This window comes from Centropristis striata, chromosome 1, assembly GCF_030273125.1.
Source record: "Centropristis striata isolate RG_2023a ecotype Rhode Island chromosome 1, C.striata_1.0, whole genome shotgun sequence".
Lineage (NCBI taxonomy): Eukaryota > Metazoa > Chordata > Actinopteri > Perciformes > Serranidae > Centropristis > Centropristis striata.
Genome location: NC_081517.1, coordinates 10,949,487 through 10,962,123, shown reverse-complemented (window position 1 = coordinate 10,962,123; position 12,637 = coordinate 10,949,487). Strand labels below are relative to the sequence as shown.

The window sequence follows — 12,637 nt, the reverse complement described above, 5'->3', positions numbered from 1 at the left end:
CAGATATGAAATATTTATTAAAGTCACTTCATTGACTCGTGATTCACGTGTTCAGTATTCAGTGTTCAGTGTTCAGTGACTGACCAGCGCAGATTTAAGCTCCGCCTCCTGCCGCCCGGCTGCTCCGCCCTACACACAGCACATGACAGAGAATTATGAAAAAGTAACTGATTTATGAAATTGTTCTTCAAAAATGCATTTAATTTGAACTTAAGTGAGAAGTTATCAGATTACTTTACTGCAGTCAAAGTCCTGCATCAAAATTAACTGAAGCAAAAGTATGAAATGTATTTAAAATGGAGCATCACATAATTTATTATATTACTTATTAACTCATTAATATGCTGATTATGTGATTTATTTATAAATTTGACACATGTTTTTATGTTAAATCTCCAACTGAAAGTAACTGAAGCTGTCAGAGTTTAAAGTTACATACTGAAGTTCAGTAGTTGAGTAAATGTAATGTACATATTCTGAAATATATAAACTCACGGTGCTTTGCTGCAGCTCCTCTCTCAGTTGCTGCACTTCTTCCTCAAGACGCAGCAGCTGAGAGTCCTTCTCCAGACTGAAACACAAACACACAGATATTTGTCTGTGAAACAGTCACACAGATTCGCAGCAGGTAGACGCTCAGAGGATTCTTACCTTTCAAACTCCGTCTCACTGCCCGATCCCTGCAGAGGACAAACAGCACACGCTGGGGTTAGTCTGCTGAGAAAGCCCCTTATTGTGAATCTAGTGTGTCAACCATCCATCCTCTGAATGCTCCAGGTCTCTGGTTTGTGGTTTTAAAGTTTCATGAGGCTGTGATTATCCTAGAGGTCACAGCAGCTCATTTTATACACTGAGCTAAAGTTTCATTTAGGGACTCCAGGATGCACAAAGATTCACATACAAGAGGACACAATAACACATTTACTGCAGGACACTGCATGGGTTCTGCCCCAAACAGCTTCTGATGAAGTGAAAAAAGTGGGCATGTCACATCTAAACACAGCCCAAAGATTTAATAAAGTATCAGATGAAACTGAGAGAAGCAGCCAGGGTTCACACACAGGGTTAAGTCTTGCAGCTCACAGACTGTTGAGGCTCAATTTTAGCAAGAAACTGACATTTTCAAAGCGTTCCCTCTGAACTCCAGATATCTGAATAGATCAGGTTCTGTGATCCCTCCATTCTTTACTGACATGATGATAACCTGCAGTAAAATGTCTACTTAGTTTATACACAAAGAGGGAAAGGACCCCACTCAATGTATGGGATACCGGCCAATAAGTTTGCTTTGTCAGGATTTAAAAATCTTGACTTCCATCTTGGCTAATAGAATACAGAAATACATTCAAAGATTAGTGAACTCGGACCAAACAGGGTTCATTCCTGGACAGCAGGGCACGAATAATGTTAGACGAGCCTTAAATCTACAATCCATTGCTTCTGATAGAAAGACCCCATCAATGCTTGTCAGCCTTGATGCCGAAAAAGCATTCGATAGGCTTGACTGGACATATTTGGAGCAAAGGCTGGCTCGTATGGGCTTTAACGAAACCTTTCTGAGTTGGATTGGAGTGTTTTATATGAACTCGCGTTCTAGAGTCAGAGTTAATGGTCAATGCTCCGATCTCTTTGATGTGGGACGGGGGACGAGGCAGGGGGACGCACTTTCGCCGGCCCTGTTCGCTCTCAGCATTGAGCCCCTTGCGGAATTGATTAGAAGCAACCCCTTTATACAAGGGATAAGAGATGGGGGTGGGCACCAACATAAAATAGCTCTATACGCTGACGACATATTATTTATTGAAAATCCCGTCCAATCAATCCCAGCTCTTTTACAAAATCTTAACGACTATGGTTTAGTATCTGGTCATAAAGTTAATCAGAGTAAATCAGAGGCGATGATGGTGTCTGGGGCATGGCCTAGCCAGCTTGATGATATTGTGTCCTTTCACAAATCTAACCAGGGTTTCAGGTATTTAGGGATCACACTCACTCCCGAAGTATTACAACTTTACACAGCGAATTATAAAAAATTTGCGACATTTAGGGATGAGCTGCTGAGATGGGATGTTCTGCCGCTGTCTCTTTTGGGTAGAGGAGAGGCTGTTAAAACGAACCTGCTTCCCAGACTCTTGTTCTTGTTTCAATCTCTCCCAGTCGGGATCCCGACATCGGACTTCAGTATGCTAGACAAGCTTATATCTAGGTTCATATGGCAAAATAAGAGACCAAGAGTGCGGTTTAAAACGCTCACTCTTGAAAAGAACAGGAGTGGACTCAGCCTCCCCAATATAAAATACTATTTTTGGGCAGCGCAATTTACAGCAGTGATAGCCTGGATTAACAATGAAATCGAGACGGGATGGGTAGACATAGAACAGAACTCACTGCCAGCTATACCTCTATCTGCCCTAGTGTTTCTGAGCAAACAGTCCCAGAAGAAAATTGTAATAAAAAATTTATGGGTGAAGCACACCTTAAAAGTATGGTCGACTGTCCAAAAGAGAATCAGAGGGACGTCTGCCCTTTCACGAACGATGCAGATTAGTGGAAACCCGGATCCCCCCCCCCCCCCCCCCCAACAATGTATATTACTTTTAAAAGGTGGGCAGGCAGGGGCTTAAGAGTTATTGACCAGTTGTTCTGTGACAATGTTTTACAGCCATTCTCATATCTCCAAGACAAATTCTTTTTACCTAAAAGTGATATGTTCAGGTATTTTCAGATTAGGCATTACATCACAAATCATGCAGATTGGAATAAAATTAAAGTTGCCCCGTCACACACAGAAATGTACTTTATCAATATAATCATTTGAGAATAAAACATGAAAATGTTGGTAATTTGATATGACCTCAGACTGATGCAGTCAGTAAAATAATCTGTGATCTGATATGAAAAGATACAAACATGAGAAATGTGACGTCATCACTTTAAAAAGAGCTGCAGGGAAATGTAAACGTAAACGTACGTCTCTGTGTGTCTGATCAGCTGTTTCGTCTTCCGTTTCCCTGACAACACAAACAAACAAATAGAATTAGTCCGTCTGCTGATAGAATCTGAATCTTAAAAGGTTTTTATGTTTCTGACCTCTGTGACTGCGATGATGTCAGCAGCTGAAGCTCCGCCCTCAGCCGCGCAAGCTCCGCCTCCAGAGAGACGACCTGCTCGTCTCGGCGCCGCACACTGACAGGAAGTCACACAGAAAGTGAAAGTCCAGCCGCCACACTCAGTCAGTGATAAAATAAAGAAGGAGAGTTACCTGTCGGAGAGCTGCTCCACCTCTGTCGAGTGCTCCGCCTGCACACACGAGTCACCGCGTCACTTCAACTCTAACACAAAACGCTTTGACTGCAGGACGAAAGAGAAACGGTTCTTACCTGCAGCGCCGCCTGGCTCTCCAGCTGCACCCGCAGCTCCTGCAGCTCGCTCTCTCTGGATGCCAGCACCCCCTGCAGCTCTGAGGGACAAACAGCAGCACATCAGATCAATAGAACAGCTTCAGGACAGACAGACAGTTCACAGAACAGACAGTCACCTGCGGCAGCGGCGGCCTCCTGCTGCGAGGCGTTCAGCTCCAGACGCACTTCCTCCAGACGCTGCTGCAGAGCGCGCTCACTGTCCTCACGCAGCGCCTGCAAACACAGAAAACACGTTTCACTTCCTGTTCAGTTCTGTAGAATGAGCCAGCAGCAGCCGGAGGGCATCTGACCTGGGCGCGGGCCAGCTCCTGCTCGGCGGCGGCGGTCTTGGCCTCCAGGCTCCTCCGCCGCTCCTCGTCGGACCGCAGAGCGTCAGATCGCTCCGCCAGTTCCCGACCCAGACGGGCGCAGTCCTGCCGGAGACGGGCCAGCTCCGCGTTCTGCCTGCAGGGACAGACCGCGAGACGAGACGCGTCAGCACAAACTTCTGTAGGCCGACACGCCTGGCAAGCGCTTGTCTCTGAAGCCATGAGTCACGTTTTATAACAAAAATTTACTGCGTCAGAGAGACGAGCAAAATAAATGCAGACGAGATAAAGTGAGATTAAAAAAGATTAAGAGAGGAATATAAAACAGTTAAAGAGACCATAGACGGCCTATGAGATCACCTCACGCCAACACATGCCAGGGTTGGAACAGTTTGGGATAGTTTTAGTTACAATTTTGTTGTGAATGTTTGTTTTCAAATTCAGCTCGTTTTAATTAGTTTTTAGAGTGAGTTTGCTAGTTCTTATTAATTTTTATTTTTTTGGAAATGCTAAGTTATAGTTTAGTTTTAGCTAAGTTTTCATTAGTTTGAGTTGTTTTGTAACGGGGTGTTTGTTGGGTGTAAGATTCAAAAAGGTCACAATAAATGTTGCCATTATTTCCTTTTAGGAATTCTTGTAATATTTACTATTGTTGTCTGTATCACAACGTTTCCTTCCCTTAGAAACGTGACTCTGTTGAATTACCTGCTCTCGGCCAGGCTGGTGGCCTGGTTCAGGGCGTCCCTCAGGATGGAGTTCTCCTGCTGCAGCCGGGCCAGCTGAGCGTTCGGTCCGTTCTCCAGCTGCTCCTGCAGACCCACGATCTGCTCCGGAACAATACAACAACTGTGACCTGACACTTGATTCTATGATGTTAAAGGAGATTTCATGTCATTTTAATGATCAGCAGATGTAGACCTGGACCGAGACCTGACTCAGACTTTCCCTCAAGGACTCTGGATCTCGGATTGTGGACTTACGGCTGTGAAAAAACTTGTGGCCACGCGTTGGAAACCTCCACACTCACCTTCTGTCCACCTTTCTGGATTTAGAAATATCTGTTTATCTGGAGTCCACAGAGCCAAGGAGTCTTAATAAGGTTCAGAGTTCACCTCTAACAGTTCTCTGGGGCTCCAGGTGGAACGTAGGACTGGGATGAGTTCTGGCCACAGTGACTCGAGACATGCTTTAAGACTTGGACCTGCCTTCAAAGGCTCAAGCGTCTCTTTGAGAAGTTGAAATTTTACGCAGACTTGCCCTAAAGACTTGTCATCAGGTTTTGAAGACCTGGGACTTGACTGGGATCTTTTTGAGCTGAAACTTGCTTTGACAAAATTAAAGAACTGACTCAGACAGGCTCTCGACAATTAGAGATTTTACTTTTCTTAAGCATCCGGACCTTGATTTATTTGCATTAGACTTGTCCATTAGGACTTGAGACCTGTCTTTGGACTTGAATAGAGTCTTCCTTCAACTAGAACTGAGACCTGAGTTTGACTTTTGTTCAAGGACTCAAACGTCTCCTAAACAAGCTGAGATCTGAAACAGACTTGCCCTCATGACTTATAATAGGTGGTTTTCCTCTCATGGTTCCTCAGTGCCCTGCCATGTTAATTCAGTGATGGTTTGTGTAGTGTGTGTGTGTGTGTGTGTGTGTGTATGTGTGTATGTGTGTTTGTGGGGGGGTGTTAAGTGTTGAATTTCTGTTTTTAAATTCTGTACAGCAGCATCTACTGTATGAAAAGTGCTTTATAAATAAAGTTTGATTTGATTTAATCTGCTTATGAAGACCTGTGACTTGACTCTGGTCAACCCACAAAGGCTACAGACTTGGACCTGGTCTGGTGGACTTGAGACTCGGCCTGACTTGGAGCGCACCTTCTGGTTGAGCTGCTGGGTTTGTTTCAGGTGCTCCTGCTCTGCGGTGTCCATCCGGATCTGTACCGCGTTGACCTTCTGCACCTGAGCACTCAGCTCCGCCTTCAGACGGGTGTCCAGAGATGCCAGCTTGGATTTCTCTGCACCGAGTTCCTGAAGCAGAAAATACAGGAAGTCCAAACGTGACCTTCTTATGACATGAAATGAAATCTTTGTGATGATTTAAAGAGTCGAACTCATTCACATTTATTCTTCCATCTCGGTGCCTTTAAAGCAGCGAGATGTTTCCAGTCTCAGTTCTGGATCGGTAGAGAACAACAGAACCTGGACTGGTCCTGCTCACCTTGCTGAGCTCTCGGAGGCGGGTTTTGGCCACGGCGGCGCCCTCCTGCTCGCTGGTCAGCAGCTTTTCTTTCTCCTCCAGCTGCTTCTTCAGAGTGGACAGCGGGTCTCCTTTCTGACAGGCCTGGACGCAAAAAAACAAACTCAGCAACGCCCAGAAGCTTCAGTCATTACCATCGTTTGGTTCAATTACAATTCCAGACTTTGTTTGTTTATCAGACAAGAACTCATTATTGAGCTCCAGGTTTTCTCTGCTTACTGTCTGCATTGCATCTTGGAAGCATTGCGATAACTTCTGATGTCGTGCAAAAGCCATGTGCAGCAACGTTTAAAACCAGAAAGATAAGTAATAACATTAACTCCTTAATGTCTGGATTAAAGCTGAAAGGACCCTGTTGTCTGGATTAAAGCTGAAAGGACCCTGTTGCCTGTTCTTGACTGAAACGGGACCTGGTCTCAGACTTTAACTGACTCAGGTTACCTACCAGCTGCCAGGAGTCGTGGCGGACGCCGGCCTTCTGGTTCAGGACCTCGATGAGTTTGTGGATCTCGTGGTCGCTAAGCGTCATGGCGGACACAGCGGCCAGCAGCTCGCCGTACAGCGGCAGCACACCGGTGGAGTTGACTGCTGAAAGACAAACCAGGACACAAACCCTGAACGTTCTGTTTCTGTGATTGAACTGAACTTGATGAATAGACTGTTTTATAAGCGTTGTCACGGTAACGCTCACCTGGCTCCGCTTTGTTCTTCTTCTTCTTCTTGCTCGTCGTCTCTTTGGGTTCTTCGGTTTTGGTAGCAGTTGGTTCTTTGGTGATTTCGGAAATGACGTTCACCGGAGGAGCTTCCACTACCGGTGCCACTGCCATGACCAGGACTTCCTTAGCGATGGTTTCCACGGCAGCAGCCGGCTCCGCCTTGGCCAACTTCTTCTTCTTCTTCTCCTTTGGCGAGGGAGCCGGAGGAGACTCAACGGCGGCGGCGACAGCAGTGACCACGACGGGCTCCGGTTCAGGCGTCGGTTTGGGTTCAGGTGCAGCGGTGGGCTCAGCTGCAGGTTCCGGGTCGGACTCTGGGTCGGTACCGGCTGCAGCCTCTGGCTCCTCGCTCCCGTCGCAGCCCGGCTCCGCAGCCTTCTCCTCGGGCCGGTCCTCCTTCTTCTTGGCTTTGTTCTTCTTCTCCAGACTCTTGTCCTTCTTCTTCTTGTCCGCTCTTGGGGGCTGCGTGTGGACGAGGCCGCGGCGCTGTTTGGCCAGCGCCTCCTCGTACGACGTCTCCTTCATGGACAGTGTAGAGACGAGGGCGATGCCCACCGCTGAGATGAACATGAAGCCTCCGAAGACCATGAAGCCGAGCGTCTGTGGGTCGGAGACGTCCATGACTGATCAGAGAGTTGGCAGGAAGTCTGCAGGGAGAGAGGACGCACATTTAAAACGAGCTACTGAACTCTACAGGCAAACAGACACACAAACTCTTTTACAACTTCTAATAAACTGTCCTGATCAAACATCCTGATCTGTTCCTGCTCCTGGAGCCGGCTGTATTAAACCCAGTCTGGACCATGGAGCCATTCTTGGTCAAAACCAGAACATACTTTACTTCAGCTGCACCGATCAGACTGAAGCAGAGTCTGAACTACGTTCTGTCCAACAAGATCTCCAACCTGAACGACCGAATAGCTTCTCTGTCAGAACAAGACACCGCTTCCATAGACTCCTATGAGAGTCTCAGGACATGGTAAGGTTCACTGCTGAACTGAAAAGCTTTGGTTTGGTTGAATTTGTGTTCTGTCAGCACTTCTCTTAGGTTAGCACCATACAGTTCCTGGTTAGACTCTAAAAGACAGTTCAAAAGAGGAAATAAATGATGTAAATGCTGGAAGTGAAGTAGTTAGGACAGTGATTCCCACCCGCTGTTCCACAACACACAAGTGTGCCGTAAGAAATCATCAGGTGTGCCGTGGAAGATACCCAATTTCACCTGATTGGTACTCTAAGTGAGCAACGTGAAGTGAGAGGCAGAACAATTAAATGCTCTTCCAACAGAGAGCAGTGTATCAGCGAATCTCGCAAATTCACGCGTTCAAGTGATATAACCGGAAGAGAATCAACCAGGCGGCAATCTCCATGCCTGAGCATGGAGGCTAACCAGGAAGTGCATTAAGCCTGCAATTCACCGAAAATTCCAGCAGGGGGTGCTAAGTTTGGCTGCAAAAAAAATCTGCCCATTCATTTCAGTGTAAAATTTGAAAACTTCTCACTTGATTAATTACATTAGAATTTTTTTTCAGGACAACATTATGGTCTCAATCGCTAGTAAAAAATCATCTTCAAGACAATTTGATGTCAATAGTTCTAATAATGGCCCCATTTAGAAGAAAATGGAAGATAAAGAATCGCATGATTTGGGGCGTGGCTACAGGTCACTGACAAGGCGAGCCGTCACCAGGAGAGAAGCAGAGCAATGCGTATCCACGGCAACGTGTCAATAAAGTTATATATAACATTATATAGATAGAAAAGAGGACGTTTACCGATTTGGTCTCATAACTTTGACCCTTTCACACTGTATTTTCACTTAATGACAGTTTATTTGAGCGTTTTGTTCAGTAAAAATGTCTTGTTCAGCGTTTGGTTGGACTAACAGACACTCCAAGGAGTCGCTGCTCAGTTTTCTGAGGTAAGAAAGATAAATTTTGTTTTTGTTTTTTTGCTAGCCAAAACTAACATCCCAGTTAATGCTCCAATTAATGCTAACATGAATTAGCAGCAGCTTCTCTCAGTCAGGTTGAGGTGTAGAGGCTGTAGTCAGTGATCAGATCCCTCACAGTCCAATTATGGTCTGCTCCGCGTATCGGAAACAAGATGGCGACGCAAAATGGCGACGAGTATAACGCTGAACTCGAGGCTTCCAACGGGCAGTCCACAAACCAATGGGTGACGTCACGGTGACTACGTCCATTATTTATACAGTATATGGAATCAACATCTCATTAATGACTGGAGACAAATCCAGCGACTCCGTCTTAACGAGCGCTAACCTCGTTAGCTACAGTTAGCTCTGTAGCAGTACAGTGTGTATGTGCTGCTGCTGCAGGAGGTGTTCACTTAGCGATCTCTGTTTACAGCAAGCACCGGAGTGAGCGGTGTCAGTGGGGTGAAAAGACGAGTGAAAACCTCTAATCTGTTGACTTCAGGTCTGTCCCCGCCCATCATGACGTCTTCAAGTTGTGAAATACGATCCGCCGTTAACCTGAGGTACTTTATTTTGAAAATATACCGGATGTTTTATTTTGTGTATGTGCACGACTTCCTACCCCAAACGATCTGCTCTGTGCTGAATTGATGCGCCATGCTCTGTCGTCCGACAAAAATAGAAGCTCTGCGCAAGTGTTGCCAGGGCTGACGGATGGCCGTGCGACGTCGGACTCACTACGCAGCGGATCTGGAGCCGGTGGAATCTCACACATTGATTATAATGAGCTCGTAACGGCTCCGCCGACGGATCTGCAGCCGTTACGCATTCGTGCATGTGGAAAGTCGCCACTGGCTCTGTTTTGGGTCACTTTCGCCGGTTCCTAGGCCAGATAAAGGAGGAGGGTTGGAATTGTGACACATGTAGTTCTTAACTTCTTTTTGACATTGTTGTTTGGTGGTATGCCGTGTGATTTTTCAAATGTAAAATATGTGCCGTGGCACAAAAGAGGTTGGGAAGGACGACATGACTACTGGAAGTGACAGTTTGCCACAGAGGAGAAAATTAAGAGATTTTTATGGTCTTTTATTAGTGTGATTTAGTGTCTTTTTTTTTTTGTAATTTTGTGTAATTTTTGGTAATTTTGTGCATTTTTTTATAATTTTGTATCTGTGGGGGTTATTTTACAAATGTTTTGGCATATTATATTATTATTTGGCATATTATATTTTTAAAACTTTTTTCGGCTTTTTCATGTGTTTTGTTTAAATTATTTTTTCTAAAACTTTTTAGGTCATTTTATGTATTTTTTGACGTATTATTTTGGGGTGTTTCACATCTTTTATTCATGTCTTTTTTCACGTCTCCTGGTGAAAGTGGCAGTTTGTTTGATCAACAATTCTTTGACAACAACAGATGTTGGTGTAAGAGTGAAGAGCTGCAGCGCCCCCTGCAGGACACACAGATAATAAACCCTCAGGATGTTGTTCAGGTGTCAGCCTCCGGGGGGCGCCAACACACACACACACACACACACACACACACACACACACACACACACACGCTCGCTCACACACACACACACACACTGTGTCAGTCTGCAGTCTGTATCAGAGATGATTAATCAGATCAACAATCGATCACATCTGTCATTAACTCTGATGATTAAAGTCTTTAACTGGGAACAAACGTTGCTGAACTCGTCCTGATGAAACTTATTGATCATTGTGCTGATTGTTTACCTGCTAGAGGTCAAAGTTCAGCATGTGTGCTTTCAGCAGGATGTGACGTCATCACAACTTAAATCACAATAACGTGCTCATCAGCTGCTAATAATAATAATAATAATAATAAAATATCAGATAAATTCTTTCAATTCATATTATTAATACATACATACATATATATATATATATATATATATATATATATATATATATATAAATAAATATATACATACATATATTTAAATTTGTTTGATTACATAATGCAGACCAAAAATAACCACATAAAAAATACCTTGTTGACTCACATAAAGTTTTTATAGTAATAATAATACATATGATGAAATATTTCTTTCTGAGTCCCATGATGGGACATTTAATACAAATAAAATAAAAGATTAATGAAAATATAAAGAGATCAATAAATAAAAATAAAAATACCTAATTAAAGTTAAACAAATAGCAATAGAGATATTTAAAATATAAATATAAAATTATTTCTATAATGATTACAAAAAATAAAAGAGGAGAGGAAATAACTCAGATAAAAGTAAAAATTTACAGGAAAATAACAACAATAAGAAGAAGAAAAAGGAAATAAAAAAAGGATTAAAAAAGTAAAAGATAAAAGTAGAGAGTAATAAATAAAATGGAACCATTTAATGGATTAAAGTAAAAGTAAACAAAATATATATTGTGAATATAAATTGGTTTTAAAAATTAAAGGGAAAAATTGCATCTATAAAATTCACATTAACATAATAAAATAAATAAAAGATACAAATAAAATAATAATTATGAAAAGAGTGACACGTATATCCTGAGTTCATATATATTAAACATACATGACATATGAAAGTTTGACTTGAATGTAAAACGAAGTTTTGGGAACAAAATGTTCAGAAAGTTAAACTTTGTTCATGTCTAAATATCTTTAAGAATAATATGAAATAGAGTATTTATGTTTGTTTTACTGCAGTAAAGGTATCCAAGTATTTGTTACTTCACTGAAATAAAAACTGCAAACTTTTTTTTGTCTTCTGCAGAAATAAAGTGAAAAAAGTTAAAACAACAGAGAAGAGAAAATATTCATCACGTTTTAAAGTCTCAGTTTGTTTTACAGACTGAGAAAGAACGACGTGTCCGAGTCCACAATTAACCCTTTGTACTGCGCACACACAGACACACACAGACACACACAGACACACACACACACACACACACACACACACACAAAGTTATATAACTCTGCTGAACTCCTCAGATGCAGATTTTCACATTAAAATTCACTTTAGAGAAAAAAACCCTTCATACGTGATGTGAGCCGCGCAGCCTGCAGCTCTCTGATCATCACTTTATCACTTATTTTTACAGGGGTTTTTTTTCAGATTGAGAAACAGACTTTCATCACCTGAACGGACTTTAATCAGACAGATGTTACGCTTTCGCCAGTCACTCAGAATCATGAATAAAATGATGAAACAGTTGGTTTATTCTCATTAATCGTGTCTGTGGACTCATCCTGCCTCTGTTCTGTTTATCTGCTTTTCTCAGTAAATCTACAGTTTTAGGTCAAAGTCTCAGCTTCAGTCTGCCGGCGGCTCTCGCTGCTGCTTCATATTCTACATGTTCTACTTTTATTCTGCTGCTGAGCTTTTATCATCAGAGTGAGAGCAGTTAACAGCTGAATAAAAAGAGTTAAACGCGGAGAAAGAGAGTTTTCTCACCTCAGAGTCCGGCTGCTGCTGCTGCTGCAGAGTCGTGGCACTTTCTGTGAACGGGACTCGAAGCCCCGCCCCCCGCCGCCAGCGCGCCTCCTCATTGGTCAGCGGGGAGGAGCCGCCCACTGGCCTCATGGGAGATGTAGTTCTCTGCTTTTGGACTACATATGTGACAGATTTTGCTTTTAATTAGACGTGAAGTTTGTTGATTTAGACACTTTATGTCGAGAAAAACACCAACAACTCTGAAGAATATCTACATTATTGTTTTAATTATTATTTTTAATATGAACTGTTTTTACTCAGTGTTGTTGTTGTGTTCATATCGTCTTATTTTATGTTTATGTTTTCCTGTTGCTTAATGTAAACTCTGCGTCATTCTTGTGTCCAGTAAGTAACTACAGAATATTGAATATAGGAAAAACCCCAGAAAGATGAAATGCATTAATATTTGATATGAGGAACTGATGCGATAATAAAAACAATAACATTCATAATAATAATACATAGAAAGTATAATATAATGGAAATATTACAAAAGAAAAGGTAA

General features: G+C 42.9%; 1 protein-coding gene across 2 annotated transcripts in view; it reads right to left on the bottom strand.

The window, feature by feature from the left end:
- rrbp1b (ribosome binding protein 1b) overlaps positions 1–12,213 on the bottom strand; it is a 14,894-nt gene extending 2,681 nt beyond the window's left edge. Inside the window, exons 1-15 of one of the 2 annotated variants that reach the window (XM_059330222.1) lie at positions 12,094–12,213; positions 6,682–7,353; positions 6,436–6,575; positions 5,952–6,074; positions 5,609–5,761; positions 4,436–4,554; positions 3,713–3,866; positions 3,539–3,635; positions 3,381–3,460; positions 3,263–3,300; positions 3,091–3,186; positions 2,972–3,011; positions 652–680; positions 496–571; positions 85–129 (exon numbers count right to left, since the gene is read on the bottom strand). In XM_059330222.1, coding sequence (XP_059186205.1) covers positions 85–129; positions 496–571; positions 652–680; positions 2,972–3,011; positions 3,091–3,186; positions 3,263–3,300; positions 3,381–3,460; positions 3,539–3,635; positions 3,713–3,866; positions 4,436–4,554; positions 5,609–5,761; positions 5,952–6,074; positions 6,436–6,575; positions 6,682–7,327 — 1,836 coding nt within the window. In that variant the 5' untranslated portion in view covers positions 7,328–7,353; positions 12,094–12,213. Of the gene's footprint in view, positions 1–84; positions 130–495; positions 572–651; positions 681–2,971; positions 3,012–3,090; positions 3,187–3,262; positions 3,301–3,380; positions 3,461–3,538; positions 3,636–3,712; positions 3,867–4,435; positions 4,555–5,608; positions 5,762–5,951; positions 6,075–6,435; positions 6,579–6,681; positions 7,354–12,093 lie in introns of both variants that reach the window. The other variant, XM_059330213.1, reaches the window with a different exon arrangement.
- Between the last annotated feature and the right edge of the window lie 424 nt (positions 12,214–12,637).